Here is a 20745-nt window from a genome sequence, read left to right on the forward strand (position 1 = left end):
TCAGCGCTTAATATCACAGTAAAAAAAAGGAGACATGTCTGGTTATTTAAATTTATAGATTCATTTTGCATCATTACGAACACTTTTAATTTGAAATTATATTCAATACCGTCACAAATGTTGTTTTGTGATATGAAAACTTGTTTTTTGTCCCACTCCTCCTGACCAGACAGGACATTTATGTTTAAGAATATTTATTTATCATTTTACTGCTTGTATTTGGTCTCTTAAATCTCAAATTTTTACTATGACACATGCTGCTGAAACAAAGATGTGTATGTGTTAAATAAAGTTTAGATAAAAATGAAATAAATATTACATGGCTCAAGTGTGTCTCAACAGCTTCAGATCTTCAGATAAAAACCATAAAGTGACACGTTCTACTCAGCTGTTTTATTGTGCAGATTAAATAGTTGCCGTCTACTAAAGGTATAAAAGAAATGCATAGTTCAAACACGCTATGCAAATTCATACACAGTGAAATCTTCACAGCAACTTTTTCCCACCAACATATCTTACAAAAAACAGGTTCAGTACATTGCTCAATTCCTTTTTTTTTTTCTGTGTTACATTTCACTGAAAATGAGCACAAACGTCACACTGTCCCTGCACGACTCTATCAATCTGCTCCAGCTTTGTTCTCAACACAGTTCTTTCCAACACTTTTTTACAAAAATACACAAGTGAATTTCCTTTTCGTTTGTTTTTGAAACACAGTGGACAAACGTTGACGTGGAACACAAGTGAGTAGAAATTTTACACAAAACAAAGACGGGTCAAATCAATCATCTATTTTACAAAACGTCGTGTAAGTAACAGTGTCAACACGCTGGAACAATCCCAGAGTGTTTTCAGAGGCTCATGTCCAACCATCTGGGACTCAAACCTAATCCTCTCACCTCACTCCCACATTTTACTCGGCATCACTCCTCACACTGGCAATAAAAAACATGTGCCATTAGCTGTCGGGGGAGGAAAAAAATCAAGAAAAAACCCTTGGTTTATTATGAACAAACTAATATTTTACATAAATGAAAACATTCCTCCTCTTGCACTGTAAAAAGTTTTTGTCTGCTGCTTGCGAGGCCTTGAACGCATCCTAACGAGGGGTGTCACCATTCTCCAAATCCTTGATTTTTAGACCATTTTGTTGTCAATTAATTCCCATTTCGATGGTAATGTCATCATTTGTTTGAGCCAATTTGTTCACAGAATCATTCAGTACTTCCTGCATGTCACTGAATTGAGATACTACTGAACGGGTCATGAGTCGACATAGGATCGCCGGCTTTCAGCAGTGCTGTTGCTAAATGCACCAGACTCCTCTGTTACATACTGACATTTTACACATTTCCTTTGCTAAATGTGGGTGATTAACACGTTTTCTGGGTTTTTAAGTCTTTCTAACTGTGTGTGCTACTCACTAGTTTATGCAACTTTGCCGTGCTTTGGCGACTCTGCCTCCACGTTGAGGAGGAACTACTGTATATAGTAATGGAAAACAACAGCAAACTGATTAGAGCCGTGCTGTGTCGTGCTTTATGGTCTTTATAACATGAACACCTTTGTGAGTAAGATGTGACCTGCATGGCGTTCTATAGTGTGGTTCCAATATTCCAACCCACGTTTTTTCCACCACTGAAAAAGGTCTTTAGCGCTAGTTTTTGCATTTAGTTGAAAATGTTTTAAATTTTGCTCCAAATGAGGACAGGGGAGTTGTTTCTGTTGTTCGGTCTACGTCCTGTGCTTTGCTACAAGCTCATAACATAGATTACACACCTTGGTTTTCTTGTCGACAACATTGAACGTTGTTAGTCGTGCTACAATGGCTACAAACACAACACTGTGTTTTTCACCTTTGCTTTCGGAGGTTGAGGTCGTGACACCCCCTAGTCGTACGTAACGTCTGCTAAAACCTGCGTCAGAGGCTCACGGCTGGTCGGGCGGGCTGGCGGCCGTGGCCTCGTCATTGCTGCTGTCCACCTCCTGCTCCATGGGACTGTCCTCCTCCAGCTGCTGGCTGGTGTAGTTGGTGATCTCCAGGAAGCCGCTGGGCTCCACCACCACGTTGGATTGGCTGGAGTCCGGCAGGATGGAGTACTGAGGAATCACCTGCACGTTAGTCACATGAGGTTCCCAGTCAGTCCACTTCTCAGCTGGGAGAGACACACACTGATGTGCCAGTGAACTGACCAAAGGTTAAAGGGGTAGTTCAGGTTTGTTTTGAAGTGTGGTTGTGTGAGGCACTGACACTTAATACCCTCTGCCAAGAAAATGGCTGCCAGCAGGGCCACAAGGGGGAAATATCATTTTAGTCACTTCCAACAAAATCCATGCCTGCTTTAGTCCATGACATCTTAAGAATATATTTGAGTCTTTATTTCACAGTAGAACTCAAAGGAATTAGGAACTCAAGTTTGTAAACATTTTCTTGCACCAAAGTCCATTGAGAAAACCTGCTTTTTTAGCTTGCATGGAAATAGGAGCTGCTGGTATACTGCTGCCTCTTTTGTTACATTTAACACTTCATTAAAATAAAATTAAGTATTTCAAACACCAACGTAACAAAACACATTTAAACTTAATGAAAGAGGGAGCTGTGGATAAACATCTCCTGTGTGCTGGGACATTAAAAAAATTGCTAATTTTTTGCATTTAAAGCTGCAAATGTATTACTAAGATATCACAGACTCAAGCAGGTATAGATTTTATTAGATGAGCCTTCAATGTAGTCCAGGGATTCCCAAAAACTGGGTTGGGACCCACAGATGGGCCACAGTGTGTAAATGGGTGTAAATAAGTAGCTAGTTATGTACAAAGTTACTCTTGTCATGATTGATATTGTGATTCTGGTCAGAATATTTTGCCTTTATCTTTAAAAAGTGTGTTAAAAAGTTTGGGAAACACTGGTTACTCAGAACTAACGGCTAAAATAGCGCTGTAGCTCATAGCCAGAGTGTCAGTACCTCATTCAACCACACTTCAGAACAAACCAGGAGCGATCCCTTTAAGATAATACTGATCTCAATGAGAACTCTATTAGTTCTTTGACGTTAACGTCTTACCTCAATCACCTCGATGTCGTCTTTGCTGCTCTGAGCGGCGAGGCCCTGCATGCAGCTGAACTGCTGTGGTTTGGCGTGGGAGTGATGCATGGACGCTCCAGAGCTGCTGATAAACTGACCAGAGTCCAGAGTGCCGGACACCGCCTGGACGTCCAGGGATTTACCCAGGGGGCCGCAGTCGCTGGAGGAATCCACCACCATGGGCTCTGTGCTGGGGTCGATCTCCGCCTCCATCATGGAGATCTTCAGGATGTCCGACACCGAGGGTTTGTCTCCCGAGTGTCCAGAGCTGGACTCGGGGACCAGCTTGGCTGTGGCCTCGCCGCTGCTGTAGACCGGCGATGAATGGTGGGAGCTGCCGAACGTGATCTTGGTGACAGTCGCACTCTGTGTGATGATTGGTTGCTGTGGAGACAAAACACAAACATGAGGACTTGTTTGTTACATTGACATCTGTGACTCAGAACCCGAAATACTATCACACGCTGTTTTCCAGATGTGCAGGTTCAGAGATTTTAATAAAACACCGTTATATTACGTCCTTAGAAGCATATATAAATATAAAATAAATACATAAATACACTTTGATTTTACATTTTTACAAGTTATTCTTTGAAAAATAAAATGCGTTTGTATAAGGGATTGTCCGATATTCACAATGCCCTCTGCAGGACAACTTGGTATTTTTTTCCATATGGTCTGAGGCACTTCTAGGTTGTATATTTTGAATTTTAACTGTTTTTTTAAGGTCAAGTACGAAAATTCTCCCTGAAATATGAGTGGCTATCTGAATTTTAGATTAAAAACAGTGCGTCCAGGCTGAGCATGACTGGAAACTCTCTGCTAATGTGAAAAGTAAAGAGGTCACGATGCTGAGACAGATCAGCTGTTTCGTATTAGATACTTAACAAACAACTCGATTTAGCAGCGAGCAAAAAATGTACCATAAGGTATTTGTTTCATGTTTTCTTCTTTGGTTTGGATTTTTAAAAAAAATGTGTTTTACGAGTCCAGATTTGAAGAACATGTGTTTCCCTTTTTTAAAAAGAAGAACACTATTTATTGAGCAGCTGTTGAAACAAACAAGCAGTTTAATTTGAGTATGACTTAATGCTTTTGCACTTCTATTCATGTTGCTGGGTTTAATTTACTTCCACATGTGAGAAATATCTATAATTTCATTACAGCTATAAATCTGTGGGATTTTAAGAACATTTTTACGACTATAATACAATGAAAAATGCCTTAAAACTATGTATTTAATATGTTGTTTGACCAACAGATAATTAAATCACAGTTAAGATAGAAAAGAGAAACAGCTGCAGCTTTTCTCCTGTCAGCTTCTTATCAGTCTGTTTCAAGGAAAACATAAATGATGCCTTTAAGTTTAGTTCACCTCCACAGAGTTGACATGGGATTTGGAACATTTCATGAGTGCTGATAGAAGCAAAAATCCATTCGACTGTGTGTTTATTTTAAAATGAAAGGACATCTGCTTCTCGATGAAGCTCAGCAGCTGTCTGTAAATTGTCTTATAGAACCAGCAAGAACTTTTCATTTTAAAACATATTTTCATTTATCCAACTACTCAGTGAGATTACCCATTTATTCAAGCTGTTTCAAGCACCTGTATGAACCTTAAAACAGGCCATAATTTACTTTCACTGGGCATGTGCGAACGGGGCCACAGATTTTTTAAAACCTTTTTCCAAGGCCACTTTAACCAATTCTAAGACCTTATATTAAGTTCTTTGTAGCGGAGCAATCAATGCACACACAATTGTCTTTTCATGCCTTAATCCATGATGTTTCCAGTCAAAAAAGAAACTGAGAGTGAGGAGGATTTCCAAAGAAGGAGAAAGTCAGTGAAACTCAAGTGGAAGTGAACGGACAACGATAAACACCACTTTCACGTGCGCTCGATTCATAGATTTATTCTCCACAACATTCATTTACACCCTCTATTTTCTGTTTATATCCTCTGTTCGCTCTCATTATTTATTTTTTTTAAAGTGAATTGTTCTACTCATCGCGATCTCTAATGAAAAAAAAATATAGCAGGCTTAGTTTGTTGCAATTTTAAGACCAGATTTAAGGATTAATTGTGGATTAATAGTGAATTTTAAGGTTTTCAAGGATGCTGACTCACCTGACTCGGTGTGGTCTTGTCAGTACTGACAGGGTGATGCGCCTGCAGAGGAGGAGGGTGGGACATGGGTGTGTGCAGTGGTCGGTGGTGGGACGTGGGCGCCTGCTGTAGCTTCGGGAGCTGCGGCGTCACCAGGTGCTTGGGCGGTGTTGCCGGGGTGATGACCTTTGCCCCTGGCTGGGCCGGCGCAGTCATGGGTCTGTCTTTGGGGACCGGAGTTAAAGTCTGCGGTTTGGGCTGACTCTGCTCACGTAGTTTAGGGAGTTTCTTGGTCAGAGGAGGAGTGGAAGGGAAGGCAGCGGAGGATGAGGATGGCTGACTCAGCTGAGGTTTGCTTTGCAGTTGAGGTGGAGGTGGCGGCGGTTGTGGAGTTGGAGGTGTAACTTGTGTGGTGGTGGAGGTGTGACGGCTTGGCTCGGCCTCAGACTGGCTTGGAGGAAGCGGTGGTGGTGGCGGCTGAGTGCCTGCAGAGAGGGTGGTTTGCTTCACGGACTCTGTGGCTGGTTGTGTGGAGCGGTAGAACAAACCTGTCTGAGGGTCTAAGGTGTCGCCTTCCAGCTCGCTGACCTCGACCACAGGTTTACTGTGACTGTCAGACGCCTGCAACAGTCAGAGAGACGACTGATGAGGAGAGAGATCAACATAACATAACAATATATATATGAAAATTAAAGAATGTGTCTGTATTTCAGAGGTTCGAAGGAGGATGAAAGAAAGGATGAAAGAAATATGGCTTGTTTTACATGAAAAGCGATGCAATAGATAACAATATAAATAAAATATTTAAAAGAAAGTAAACTCAGCACAGGTGATTAATAACAGTTAACACTTAATATATCCCTGAGGGAAAATTAGGTTTTGCCACAGTTACTCCAGCTAAAAAAAAGAATATAAATATATATACACACATATATATATATATAAAAAGTAGATAAAACAGTTGGTAAACAATAAGTTAACAAGAGTAATTGATGTTAAAAGAACATCATAAGTGCCTTAAATAAATGTCGAATGATTATAGACTATATAAATGTGTGTATCTAAAAACATAAAAGCAAAAAACAAATAAATACAGGAAGAAATGACAAAATAAATATAATTTGTTGATGACAAAGGCTACATGTATTTATTCAGTTATCTATTTAGTTCTATATTTCTATCATTTCTTTTATCTTTCTGCTTTTGTGCAAAGCAAAAAGTCATTAAAATTATGACAAAAAGTACAAATAAATCTATAAATGCATAGATTGAAAAACGTAGAACTATATACATGAATTAAGTGATCAATAATATGTATACAAATGAATAAATAATTGTATAATGTCAATAAGTTTCTGTTCAGAAGTTATAGCAGTTTTCTTGTGTATTTATCACTTAAAGCTTCTGCTTTACTCCCGTCACTGTTTGGTTTCTCGCGTGTCGCGTCCTCACCACGTGGCTGTGACCGTGTGAAACCGCAGCTGCGGACGAGACAACGACGACGGCCGCCGCCCCTTTAAAGTCGTCGCCCTCCAAGGACACGCCCACTCTGCTGACTTTACCTGGCAAAGGGGGAAATCACATGAAGTCACATGATCAGACTAGATACATACACAGATGTTTGAGGTTTCAGCTTGAATTTCCAGACCAATGAGGAAGTTGGGGGGTGGAGTGGCTCAGTGGTTAAGACCGATGCCCTGTGTGTGCAAAAGGCTTCATGGTCGCAAGTTCAACTCCAGCCCTGGCAGGTTGTACTCAATTGCCTTGTAAGTCGCTTTGGATAAAAGCGTCTGCTAAATGACATGTAATGTAATGTAATGAAGTTGCAGAGCAGAGAGGCTTCACCTGCTGTGATGAACTCGCTGCTGGGTTCGGCCTCTGAGGTGGACGGTCTGGGAGAATCCGGGCTGGTCTTCTTCTCCTGGGATAACTGGATGGGCACGGCCAGTTGGCTCAGGTCGATCGTGTGCTGCCTTGGTTTGGACTCAGCCTTGTCCTTAACTACAGGGAGCAGCAACAACAACTCCAATTAAATTCAATCCATTTAAAAACCACAAAGTTGCCCAAAGTGCTGTACAACAACGAGCAGCAGCATTCAGGACCAACTGCAGGCGGTTGGTTAACCACGGTGTTGTGATGAACGCATGAATCATTAAATTGAACATAATATACATAACCAGTTCAGAAATTATTTTAAGTTTAAATATAAATACTTAGGGGCTGAACTTTCAAATTGCAGATTGTGCAATATTTGTTAAAGCAAAAATGTGTGTCAAATTATCATTTTAGATTGATTATTGTCTGGACCTATGCACATCTTATTCTAAAGACTGACAGTGGCCATATTAAAATGTAGAAAATAATGATGTAAAAATGATCATTCCCTCTGATATCACAAATCATATCACAATTCCTGTCAAAATAATCGCAGTTAGATATTTATTTGAAATTGTTCCGCCCCAATACATATTGTAACAGACACACACACCTGTAATATTTGACCATGAGCTCAGGTTTATAAGCAGTAAGTCAGAGGTCTCACATGTGGCCAATTAATATCAAGTTATTTCTGTATGTTTCTTAATTTCATTAATTCATTTTTCATCATTAAAATGTTTATATTGTCAACTTTTTTATCATTCCATATCAAAACAAACTGACATGTAGTGAAAATGTCATCAGAAATATTATTATTTTACATCTTTTTCTCCAAAAGTTTGACATGACTCAACCGAGACGCTCAGTGGTCATTTGAGTTTACGACGCAAGTGTTTTTTTTAAATGAGTAAAACAATTAAGTTTTTTCTTACAAAAAAACCCAAAACATACCAAGGTACAGTTTTATGGGAAAACATATTCACATTAACAGTCTACCAAGAAATGAAAGGATGATGCCAGTTGAGTCAGTGGACGGCTTTCGATTTGAAACATCTGTGCAGGAAATGCTTACATTTTTGACAGTATCTTTTTTTTGTAAAGCAGCAAAGTGGAGGCAGAAGTGGAAATAAAATGTTCCTGAGAAGAATATTAGTAAGGGTTGACTCAAAATAACAGAGAAATGAGGACATGAAGACTGTTGCAAAACTGCATAAGACACTGTTAAACAGATGTTTCCAAGATGTGAAAATATAACAAAATATAGATTATTTTAGGTGTTGAAAGAAGAATAAATACAGTCCTATTTCGGACATTCCATTTTGCACCTATTTGAGAATTCTCCATAATTTCAGGGTTAAAATCTCAAAATAATGAGGCAGTTTTCAGGTTTCTTGCACTTCTCTGACAGCAGGTTTCCAAGAAACACTTGAGCACACTTAAATCATTCTGAGCCTGACAGTTTGGTTTACAGCAGGAATATTTCACATGACTTTCAACAGCTGTGTACTACTAACATGTGATTTTCCACAACACACAGGCTCACCGGTCGTCTGCTGCTGCAGCTCCAGCAGGGCTTTGATGGTGGAAGCGGCAGACTGGGATTCCCCGGCAGAAACCTCCTGATAGATGATAGTGGGACTCGACTCCACGGACACTTCCTGCTCGGTCCAATCCTGCTCCCTGGTGGACAACACGTGCACGACGGGCTGCACTTCTGGGGAACGATGGAAACAATGTCCGCATTGATTAGTGTTTGAGGATTTTTGTTGCTTGTTGATGTGCAAGTTATTTGTTTGCAGTGTCCTTCATCTGAAAACAAGGCTCTGACAGGCCGGACTATCAGACCTGACTGAGGGAGCACTTGTGTGTATAAAGCAATAGAGCAGGGATAGATGGGGACACACATATATTTTTTTAAACTACTGAACGACTTTTTTCAGTCGTCTTGCTTCACTAGCTCAATGTTACTACCGTCAACACTTGTTTTGATATTTTTTGCCAAATTAAAAATGATTTAAACTACACCTTAAGTATTAAAGCAGAGATGAGTACTTGAGTACCACAGAGAAGAATAAGAGCGAAATATACCTTGTGAAGCCTCACTCGCTAAGCTGCTCGCTTCTGTGAAGGCGGCGACTTCGTCCTTCGCGGACCCGTCTGAGCTCGACGCCTGACCCACATCAGCAGAGCGGGTCACCTGCTGCAGCGTCTCTGTCACCAGCTGCCTTGTCTGCTCACTCATCACCGCCGTCTGGAACACTGGCTTCGGCTTGATGAGAACCTGAAAAATAAAAAAACAAGACACGACTACAAATATTGAAATGGTGACATAATGACAAATTATTCAGTTGGCACTGAGGGAGTGGGAGTGGCTCTTGGATACATTTGTCACATTTCTACCGTTATCTCTTGAATTTCTTATCCAAACATCAAAGTTGTCGCTTCACACACTGGTGCCCTTAGCGAGTCACTTGCCAGATTTGGAGCCTATCAACCAAACTGTCGGACATTTATGTGAATAACTGTCTGTCAGGCAGACGGAACCAGATGCATTCAATGACCCTGGTAAATTTCATCGCGAGCAGGATCCACAGTGTTGCACTTAAAGGAGTGGCTTTAAAACACATTCAAACAACACACCATAAACACATCCAATCATCAAAGATCATGATGTATCTACATGTATCTAATAAATGGATAATAGAATATTCATGCTCGTCCCAAGTAGTTTTTCCAATCAATTTATATTTTCTATTTCCTTTCTATTCTGGCTTCTCTGGTCCTCTACAATCCTGTCTTTAAAAGGTTAATTATGATTCTTAAATAAGACACGAGTCATAAGACATATGAGTCATATTTCTGTCTGTTTCATTGTGTCACATTACCGCTTCCTTATTTGCAGGTTCACTCAGTAAAAAAAAGAAAAAAAAAAGAAGTATTTTTTAAAAAAAAATTTAAAATCAAGCTTGGATTAAAAAGTATTAAAACAACTGGAAATAAAACTTTGATAGTGTGCCAATTCTCGTCACTGGAAACTGTTTGGCACGGTTATATTTGTCTGACCTGATTTGTGGTTTCTTGATGATGAAACTATGGAGCTATGCAAACCTTGCCAAGTCACCTCGGGCCCCAACTTTCCCATGACGACTTAAAAACAAAAGGTTGAACTCAGACTAATTTAGACCAGGATGAAGCGTTTTACATGAAAACAATTACACAGTTTTTGTGGATGGGCACGAGGAAGTTAACACAGTCTGGCTGGAGTAAATAAATAGCACGTCCTCATGACAGTGACCTTCACAGAGGAAACATGATATGTGGATGACTGCTACAACCTTCGTTGTCGTTGCTCAGGAACTTGAAACTGTCTAGAAACATGACGGAATTCACCCTCAATAAATGTGTTTTTATGTCTGATTCCCTAAAAGGTTAAGACAGAAATACTGCAGGAAAGGTGAGGTAGTGATTACCACTGTACAATGGTTACTACGTTAGAATAAAACAAGAATTTCTATTGAAGTGATCACTCTGGATTTTTTTCTTATGTCTATATTTGAGGATAAAAACCAAAGGTATAAAAAATAAAGAAACACCTGCACACAATGACAACATACGTTACTGATTAAACAAATCAGCAGTGGTAACAAGGGTTTGGGACTTTCCTGTCACCATGGTGCTCAGTTATCAGTCCAGGGATACCACACCTTGGTTGACGTAAAATTCAAGGACTTTCCAGGATGAATTCCCTCAAATTCAAGGACTGGATGTGCTGATAATGCTTACGATTGGAGGGCAACTTGTAAGAGTCGCTTCATCCATGCATCAGGATGCAAAGTGATTGTCTCTTGGGATCTTGGTCTAAGTCAGTCTTTGTAATTTTCTGAGACCGAGATCTTGGAATTTTCATTTCCCAGGCATCACGTCGCCATTTTCTCTCTTGCTTAACGTTACTTGTTCATTGTTCTGCATGGAATCTCACGTCAATGGCGGAGAGAAGGAGAGAGAGACAGTGGACAATGTCCACAACACCGCTAGTAATTATGACTCCACATTTGTCCTAGTCTACGTACATCATGAAATGCAGGGCATGAAACAGTAGGTGGCGCTGTAACAAACAAGGGAAACATTTACCTAAATATCAACTAAACTTCTTTCTTGCACAAAATTCAAGCACCTTCAATGATCCATGTCTATTTAGGGAAATATTCAAAAACTTTTAAAAAAGGCCTTGAACTCTTTTTTTCCCCCACAATTCACATTCACCTGTGGAAACCCTGTCAGTCCATTTCCACTGAAAAGCAAAGTTACAAGAAACAAAACAAGAATTAAAATCACTCAAAAATCTGATTTGATGGTTTAATAATTATAATATTCTATTCTCTATTCTAGGGCTGCAAATCATTTGAGATTATAATTTTTTGATGTTTAGGAAACACTGATCAACTTCTGATTTCCAGACACTTTATGGACCATCGATAATGAAAATAACAAAAACATAAAGAACTCATTCAGGTTAAATGTCACATCTGAGATAAATGATCAGCAGGAGACAAAAACAGAGCCGATTGTTTTCTTTATCATTTCATAGACTCTGTTTACACTCATCTCTCCCTGAATGAGGGAAGTCAAGGGAGGAAGAGGAAAGGTCAGCATTAAAGCCCCCGTTTAATTTTACTCCGCCAATACAAGCGGGGATTTCTCTTTTCTGTATGAAGTCATGTATTTAATGACAAACTTCTCTGGAAAACTATCTCGGGCAGAAGTCACCAGATTAATGACAACAGAACACATTTAAAATCAGATGCTTGTTCTCATTCATTGTGCCCTTTAAATGTTATTTACAGATATTCACAGTAATGTCAGACAACCATGATTATTCATGTCATATGATTATTGGACTGTGTGTTAAACCAACGTATGTGCTTCGTGATCCCTCTGTGGTAAAATGTCTGACCATTTAAATAGTGTACATTTCTATTTTGCATTATTAAAGTTACACAACACAGTCAGGTTAACAGCAATTCTGATCAGGGCTAAATTCACTCTGGGATAATATTAAATGTATCTCCTCTGGTGTTCATTTAAGGCAAAAAAAAAGTTCATTTTAGAACTATTTTATTAGGCATCTATCTCTTTTAGTGCTACGTTAATACAAAAGAAGGTAAATTCAACAATATTCCGTAGTGGATTTGGTCCTAATGTGAACTGGAGTGTGAAATTGACACAGCATATTTTGTCTATGAGAGACTGTTGAAATAAAACAGCAATAAAGCTTTAGATATCATAAACTTCCACCACAGCTGTCCAGTTTCACACAACACCACCAAAATATCATTTCTTCCTGGGACCAAAAACTACATCCAACTTTTAGTTTCATTCCTCACAGAAATCTTACCAAGATAAATAAATAAATAAAAAAATAAAAAAATAAACAAACGAGAAGCTTTTCTCACCTGCGTCTTGCCCTGCTGACCATAGACGATCTTGGTGGGGATGATCTTGGTGGCAGTGGACTGGGATCCGGCACTCAGGCCTTTGGGCTGGGTGACGATCATCTTGGTGATGGGTCTAGAGGCGGTGATGATGGCGGGTTTGGTGCCCTGAACAGCCTGTAGGCTCTTCTCACCCTGAGGAACAGCAACATACTGTTTTATAGATAGATAGGAAATAGTGAGAATTTAAAAACATTTTTAAATTGCAAACAAAACATGAATGTGCTCACAGCAAAACAGAGATTCAAGTCAATATAAACAAGCGTGTGTGTCAACGGTAAATCTAACAATAATATGCAGTTAATATCTCCTCCATTCTTTTTAAGTCATCGAATTTAGTACATTTCATATGAATAATTGAACAGTTGAATGTATATTTACATACAAGTTTGAGACTTTGGTGCCACCAAGTGGCCATGTGAAGAAAAAGACAATGTCTGACATCTCATCTCATGACTGAGCGCGGCACAGCCCACTCAATTTACATTTAAACAAATCCTGTGTCACTCCAGATCAGACAGATGAGAGGCTGAATTATTTTCATATAAACATTAACAGTTTCAATGTTGTTGCAGCTAAATTTACTGTTATATATTAAATACAAAAGGAGCTCTAAATATGTAAAAACAGTTTTTTAGTCTAGTAGTAGTAGTGTGGTGTTAAACTGACCCCAGCATTCAAAAGTGTGGTGACCACGTTCTTGCCGGGCAGTCCTTGGATGGTTGCTCCTTTTCCCGTTGTTTTCTGAACCACGATGACGTTCGGCTTGGAGGTCATGGGGATGGTTGTGATCTTCGTCGTGGTTCCTGTGGCAGAGTCAATACAGCATTTTCATTAAAGAGTAACTGATCCTCACAAACGTCTTCAAACTTCTTTCACTCACCAGACACGATGTTGCTGCTGATGATTTTTCCGCCCAGAGAGGCCAGTGACTTGGGAACGACGGTGATGATGCTGCCACTGGTCGTCTTCACGTACGTGGTCCCTCCACTGGTGGCTGATATTCTTGCTCCGATGTTGGGGCTGACGGTTGGTCTGGTGTAGGTGGCCTGAGTAGCTGCAGACAGAAATGCAGTTTTACAATTTATTAGCAAGGCAAGCTCCTGTAGTCAGAATCAAAACAATGACGTTTTTGCCACGCTGTTCAAATCCAGAATCTCGTTCAATATGTGCCTGCTTTTTTGTACAATTGTGGTGTGTTTGAGCTGGCAAAATGGCAGCCCCTAGAATATTTAAATTCAACAGCCCACGCAGCTAGTTTCATCTACACACATGAAATTTTGCGCACATGTCTATCAGGATGACATCTCCAAAAATCTCTCTTGGACCCATGACCTAAAGTCGACAGGAGTGCAGCCGTTTTTAATTACAGTTCCCATTTTTGTACCATTTGGCCCATTTTTCACATGTCGTCCTTTGGCAAACTCCTACACGGTTAATTTGATCCATATCAAAGTTGGTGTTAATCATCTCAAAGACAAAAGGACATGCAGTGTGGATGTGAGGACCCAATATCACTGCTTGAGCAACACATTTTACAGTACTTTTCTAATACTGCTTTTACTAAACAGAGATTTTATTGATGTGTGATTGTTTTTGCACCAAGCAAAGTCCAGTGCTCCAAATAAAAAAATATTTTATTTAATAGTTTCTTTTGTTTTTATATCAAACATAAATACAGCATAACAGTTTGCTTGACAGGCTTTTAACTTGGCAGGTGCAGTGCCGACTTTGATGCACTTTGGATAAGAAATAGAAGAAATGTTTGGCCTACGAAGGGCACCAGTGTGTTATCAATTTCTTCCGATATGTCCTGCATTTCTTGTCCAAACGACGTCAAAGTTGGCACTGCACACACAAGTCAAGTTAGAAGCCTGTCAGGCAAACTATGTGTATCGTCTCTTTAGGCATGCAGAAGTGGCTTGTTTGGCGATATATCTGTCACATTTCTACCACACTAGTGCCTTTTGCGCCAAGCCTGAAGGCTGTCAAGCAAACCATTCAACAATTACAGGACAGACGGACGGGGGACATCTGGCTTTCATCATCTGAGATGCCTCATTTTACATCAAAGGATTTTAAAAACTCTACTATGATGTCTTTGTATTTGAGAACTAATGAGCCGCACAAATTTTCTGAGACATTTCCAATTCTGACATAAAACGAGCGCAGAAGACATGGCAATGGGAATCCACAAGCAACAGACTCCACTTGTGAAGTAATCGCTACATATCAGGTACAGAATCCAACGTATTAGCTTGAATTTCTTGTTTTATTGTACACGCTTTTGTTGTGATGTCTCTGTAGGACAAAGCTAAAGATGAAGAATGACGTTACATAAGGAAATGTAATGTATATTTAAAAGTTTCATTCACCAGATTAGATTAGATTACAGTTCACCCACCTGTGGGCTGAGTGACCAGCTTGGTGGTCATGATGGCTCCGTTGCTACTGACAACCATGATGGGAGAGGAGCTGCTGCTGGACAGAGCCACCGATGAAGGCTTGGGCAGAATTTTGCTGGGCTGAACCTGCTGAGTGATGATCTTCACTCCTACACACACACACACACACACACAGTTCTACAGTTATTCAGGAACAGACACACACTGCACAGTTGTTCTCATCTATGAGAGAGACATTATCAACCATGTTCCTTCTATCTAGGACAAAGGAGATGAGGACCAAACATTGATAGACATTAAGGTCGCCTTACCAGACTCTTGTTTGATCTGAATGGTGGGTTTGGCTCCAGGTGAGGTGGTGGCTGTCTGAGCCTGACCGACACCGTGGCCTCCTAAAGGCGAGCCCTGGTGCAGCTGTTTGGGCGACTGCTGTTTGGGGAACTGGGCCAGGATCTGAGTGGGTGAACCCACCATCGTCTTCGGAGAGGGGAGCCTGGTTGAAGCGACTTTCACGGCAGCTGACGCAGCACCTGCAACAGTGAACACTGAGGCTTTTAAAGTAGGAGTGGCTTGATATCACTGCTTTAAAAACTACAAAGCAGTTCACGCATTTACCACCTAGAGCCATTTTAACAAATTTTTAAAGAGTTAGACAACATGACTCAGCTAAAATGCTATTGCTGATTTTTGTTCATATTTTTACATAGTTAAACATGCAAAGTAGGACGATTGGATTATACTGGAGTTATTGTTTTCCATTTGTGTGATCTTGACTTGTATTGTAGTGGATAAGTATTGTATCCACACTTACCTACTTCAAAAACTACAGACAAAAACCCCATAGTTTCAAAAATGTGCCTGCCCCAACAAACTACATTGAGGTGGTAATAGCAATCAAAAACAATTAAATATAGCATTAAAATTGCAATAAAAAACAACAAAACAAGTTAGAGACACAAAATCCAAAGAGAAAATCAACTTCATCTCTAAATTAAAAAGGTCCAGTGTGTAGGAATTAATTTCATCTAATGAGACTGAAGAGTGTAACAAAACCAAAAAGATTGTTGTTTTGCATTGTCAGTATATTAACTTGACGCATACTCAACCAAAGTTGAACCTTGAAATTTCTAGAAGTACATCCTCCTAAACATTACACACTAGACCTTTTAGATTGAATTTTTTATGTTTACGTGCACCACATACAAATTTATTAGGAACCTGGTTGCGTTGAGGTGAAAAAAAAAACCTACATGATGCAACAGTTGACATGACGACTGAGGGAGACGAGGAGACCACTGACGTCACGGCGACAGTGTTGGGGATGGTGGATGGGCTGGAGCTGGCAGGGAACACCACCGTCTGCTTATGAGTGGGCGGGGTCAGCATGGAGGAGGAGCCAACCTTGGCCAAGGCGGCGTGGTTGTGGGCGTGGGACTTGGACAGGATGTTGGGCACGAAGTTGGAGCTCGGCGAAGTCGTCACGATGATCACCTGATGACAAAACAGATATTTAGACGGCGAGTCCAGAGAGCAGAGTGTTTTCATATCAGGGAGTGCTGCTCACCTTCTGCGTGGTGGTGTTGGTGGTCTGGATGGTGGGCTTGGTGAAGGTGATCTTGACGGGCGACAGGTGAGGCGGCAGGGAGTTAGCGATGCTCTGCATTATGTTGCTCATCTTGGGGCTGCCGCTCACCGGCACCGTGATGTTCTTGGATACCGGTGGGGGAACTTTGGTCACCTCCTTAAGCATCACCGGCGACGAGCTGGACGAGCTGGTCCGCCTGCGCTTGCGAGGTTTCTCGTCTTCGTCTGAGCAACTCACACCTGCAAGGAAATGGTAACATCGGTCTTTAAGAGCACTATTATAGGTAAGACAATGTGAACTTTGAAATCAGCAACACAATTTTGCTGAGCAATTCTCCTCCATATATTTATTTGATAAATGCTCCATTTATCAAAAGAAATCATGAATACTGAATAATTTTGGTCTGTGGACAAAACAAGACATATGAGACATTTATTATTTCAAGGTTTGGTTAAAAAAAAACGAAACAGTTTTGCTTCAGACTGGGGCACCGACCAATAGGAGAACAATTGTCACATTGTGGTTGACAATGTGACAAATGTAAACAATACATTTAAGCTCTTAAACGCTCCTCTTCACTGTATTTGTTAATTTTTCAGTAAAATGACATGCATGCTGACTCACTCCACCCATTTCTTCCTTTATTTTAATTTCCATATAATGGTAACATTATCAAAAATATAACGTCATATGAAATTAGGTTTTAGTCATATAAAAACTCACTCTTCACATAGACGGTGCTCCCACTGGGCAGCACCACCACGTTAGATGAGGGACTGGGCGGTCGTGGGGATTTCACCGTGGCTCCCACAGCACCGGTCGATGTCGCGCTGGTGGAGGTGCACGTGGTGCTTGTGTAGGAGTAACACACAACCACTGCGGGGCAGAAAATGAAAATGTGTCATTTAAAACCCTAATCTCCTTACAAATCAAGCTCAATTTAAGAAAACGTGACTTTCTGCCCTCACCTTCTTTGTTTCCCGTCTCGGCCGGCAGAGGAAGGGATGCGTTCTGATTGGCTGTGGCACTGGCCACAGCGTTAGCGGTGACAGTAAAAGCTGTCTGAGGGACCAGCCTCGGCAGCAGAGGAACAAGCCGTCGTCCTTCGATGGACCATTCCGACGAGCTGTTGGGGCCGGACATGCTGAACAAAACAAACAATGCAAAACCATTTAGTCATTTAATTGATCAACCTGCAATTTACTGGACGTTACAAACAAACTTCAGTTATTAACTCACTGATATGCGATGGTGGTGAGGCGTTCATCGTTGACAGCCCTGCGGACTTCAGCGCGATGGCGCTCAGTTGAGATACTGGACAGAGTAAAGAAAGAAGAAATTGAGAAAAAAAATTCAATTGAGTGTCTCAATCCTGGTCCTGGGGACACACTGCCCTGACTGTTTTAGAGGTTTCCCTGCTCCAGCACACCTGATTCAAATAAATGGGTCGTTATCAGGCTTCTTCAGCACTTGCTAATGAGCTAATCATTTGAATCAGGTGTGTTGAAGCAGGGCAACATCTAAAATAGTGTTTGTTTGGTTGTTTGTGGGTGGGGGCGGGGGGGGACTGTCCTTGGTCCTAGGACAGTGTTCCCCCAGGTGCAGGTCAGTGGACCAGGATTCAGAAATCCTGTTAAAGATAACATATGAAGACAAATACCCAAGGATTTTCGTGAGTTCAGCCAAGAGGTCCTTCTTGTCTTTTGTCAGGTCTCCTTGAGCTCGCAACGCGCTTATAACCCCAGCATAAGCCTCCAGCTCTGGAAAATACAGAAACACACACATCAAATCACCAATTATCACTGCAGCATTGGGGAACTGCAACAACTATGATCAACTTTTAATTTTTTTCGGACTTTTCAGCGTCTTAAATGTGCATATATAATTTCTCTGCTCCATATAACTGACTTCATCAATTTGAGGTTTGCAAAACACAGATAAATTTATTTTAACATTTTCTAATTTAATTAATTGAGAAAATAATTGATAGATTATGAAAAAGTTTTCATAATCTATTGTTGTTAACAGTTTTGTAGTTTTAAAAGGTGTAAAATGACTGTATCATACTGATATCCAAATCGGACAAGAAAAAGTGATATTGGGCCAAACCCGTGCATTTCTTTCATACAAATGTGATTCAGCATGTTTAACAACCAAAAGTTGAATCTTACCCAGTTTACGCAGAATTCTTTTGCACTCATCCCTGCCCAGGTCAAGGATGGTCGGCCATACCACTGGCATGGTACCAGTCAGGACTGGTTTCTCCAGCTGAATCATGGGCTACATGGAGAGATGACAGTAAGTTTCCCTTAAAACCACACTACTGCTGCTTCTATACACCACATAATGTGTGTTCCAAAGAGCAAGGATGAGGGTAATAAACATCTGGCAAAAAGTATCTGGCAAATTTAAGTTAAAGTTATTTTTTTTCCATGTGAAATGTTTTAGCACATTTTCTTCAGCACGTTTCCAATTTATATACTATGTATTATTACTACTATTTCATGGTTTTATAAATTTGGAATATTCTTCTGTATTCCACAGCAGTTTGTATCCATGAATAATGCATTTCTTCTTTGTAACCATAGCTGATTCTGATTAAATGATTAAGATGTAAAAATGTACTCTTTACTTAATAAAATGTCAAAATTATCTGGTTACAGGTTCTGTGAATGTCTTTCCATTATGTTGAATGAGAATAATTAGTCTGAGTATCTTCAGACTGCACCAATTTTGGGACAGTGTTCACCCTTATTGACTGAATATGACTGAATTCAGTTAACTGAAAATGCTGACAATGTCAGGAAGAAACTAACTATTAACCTGTTTAATTTGAGGATGTTTTTTAATGGCACAATTTGCTTGATGAGCCAGTAGAACACATTTTGGCTACTGTTCAACGCATACATTAATGTAGTTGACCAAGTCATCAAATAACTTTAAGGTAAAGTGTGAAAAATGCAGTAATGTTTATTGGTAAGGGTTGTGTGTTGCAGCTGAATATCCCTCACCTGTCTCTTAATAAATGTGTTGAACCGGTGTAGCTGTCAGTTAGCAATTAAAAACTACAAAGATGTCTACTTTGTCAATTGTGGCCCAAAATGGCATTCTGGGGGTCCTTAAAAACATAAATTCATACCATTAGGTGATCGTACCTTTTATAAAGAAGTGTAATCATTTTAATTTCAAATAATTGCAAAATGACAATAATTTCACCTAAATTGCACATACTGGACTTTTATGCAGTGACAGCACCGCCCACCACTGGACATCTCAACGACGACAAATACGAGTAAAAAAAAAAGGCCAAAGGGAGAAAGAGAAATATACATAAGCCGAATATAAGAGGAGGTCCTACCTTTGACAAATTAATTTGCATGTGTGTCCTGGTTTTTATATTTGAGGGCGAGCAAAGAAAACATTTAGTTTATGTATTTCTGGGTCATATTGTTGGTACAACGGGAAACCGAACGTCCTGCTGGGTGTAGACTTTCATTTCACCGCCCCATCACCACCATCCACGGGCTACTTTGTTAAAATACGACCATAAACAATGACATTTATTGTCATGTCAGGGGTAATTTTAAGGAGAAAATGTCGTATTTTTGTTTTACTACACACTGAAAACATCAGCGAAGGATGATGTTAGCTTAGCCACTTCGGGGCTCCAATGAACTAAATGTCTTACCATTTGTTAGCAGGACAACTTCAAGGCCTCGGCGAATCCCACATCCACACAAACATGACCGAGCTCGACACGCTCCGCTAAGCTACCGCATGTTCTACTTGTTATGCAATAAACGTCGGTTATAAAAAAACAAAGAATTAAAACGTTTAAATGACAGAATCCGTCCAAAGATGTTCCAATGTTTATGTTGTCTGCTAACCAGCTACGCTTGGTCTATGGCTGAACGGATTTCTTCTCCGCATCAAATGTGAGGGTAAGAGATGCAGCTGTACTTGCGTGCTGCCACCAATCGGCAGTGTCGATAATTACAACTTTTCCAATTTTAAAACGGGGTGTTATAAGCACAATTTTACACAGTATTGTGCCCATAATGTTAAAATACAGCTCGTCCCCGTCATAATTATGGTATATTATAATCATAATTATGTGTATTGACCCATAATTATTCTATGTCATAATTATGTAATGATAAAGTCATAATAATGAGATTTATCATAATTATGA

General features: G+C 40.1%; 1 protein-coding gene across 4 annotated transcripts; it reads right to left on the bottom strand.

Annotated features, from left to right (window-relative positions):
- Window positions 1–374: 374 nt before the first annotated feature.
- On the bottom strand, window positions 375–20468 carry emsy (EMSY transcriptional repressor, BRCA2 interacting). 4 transcript variants are annotated; one of them, XM_044042368.1, is made up of 20 exons: window positions 20242–20468; window positions 18725–18833; window positions 18214–18313; window positions 17793–17867; window positions 17522–17697; window positions 17277–17429; window positions 16533–16792; window positions 16219–16459; window positions 15280–15498; window positions 14968–15117; window positions 13447–13620; window positions 13233–13369; window positions 12525–12698; window positions 9160–9352; window positions 8615–8785; window positions 7039–7194; window positions 6646–6755; window positions 5215–5814; window positions 3066–3470; window positions 375–2112 (listed from the first exon to the last, which is right to left on the bottom strand). In XM_044042368.1, exons 1-20 carry the CDS (start codon window positions 20242–20244, stop codon window positions 1930–1932), a joined length of 3789 nt encoding a protein of 1262 aa, XP_043898303.1. In that variant the 5' UTR covers window positions 20245–20468; the 3' UTR covers window positions 375–1929. The 4 variants fall into 4 exon arrangements, with proteins under 4 accessions (XP_043898303.1, XP_043898301.1, XP_043898302.1 ...); XM_044042366.1 differs by having other exon boundaries at window positions 8615–8782; window positions 12525–12716; XM_044042367.1 differs by having other exon boundaries at window positions 375–2100; window positions 12525–12716.
- Window positions 20469–20745: the final 277 nt, after the last annotated feature.

The sequence above is a fragment of the Solea senegalensis genome, linkage group LG13 (genome assembly GCF_019176455.1).
Source record: "Solea senegalensis isolate Sse05_10M linkage group LG13, IFAPA_SoseM_1, whole genome shotgun sequence".
Lineage (NCBI taxonomy): Eukaryota > Metazoa > Chordata > Actinopteri > Pleuronectiformes > Soleidae > Solea > Solea senegalensis.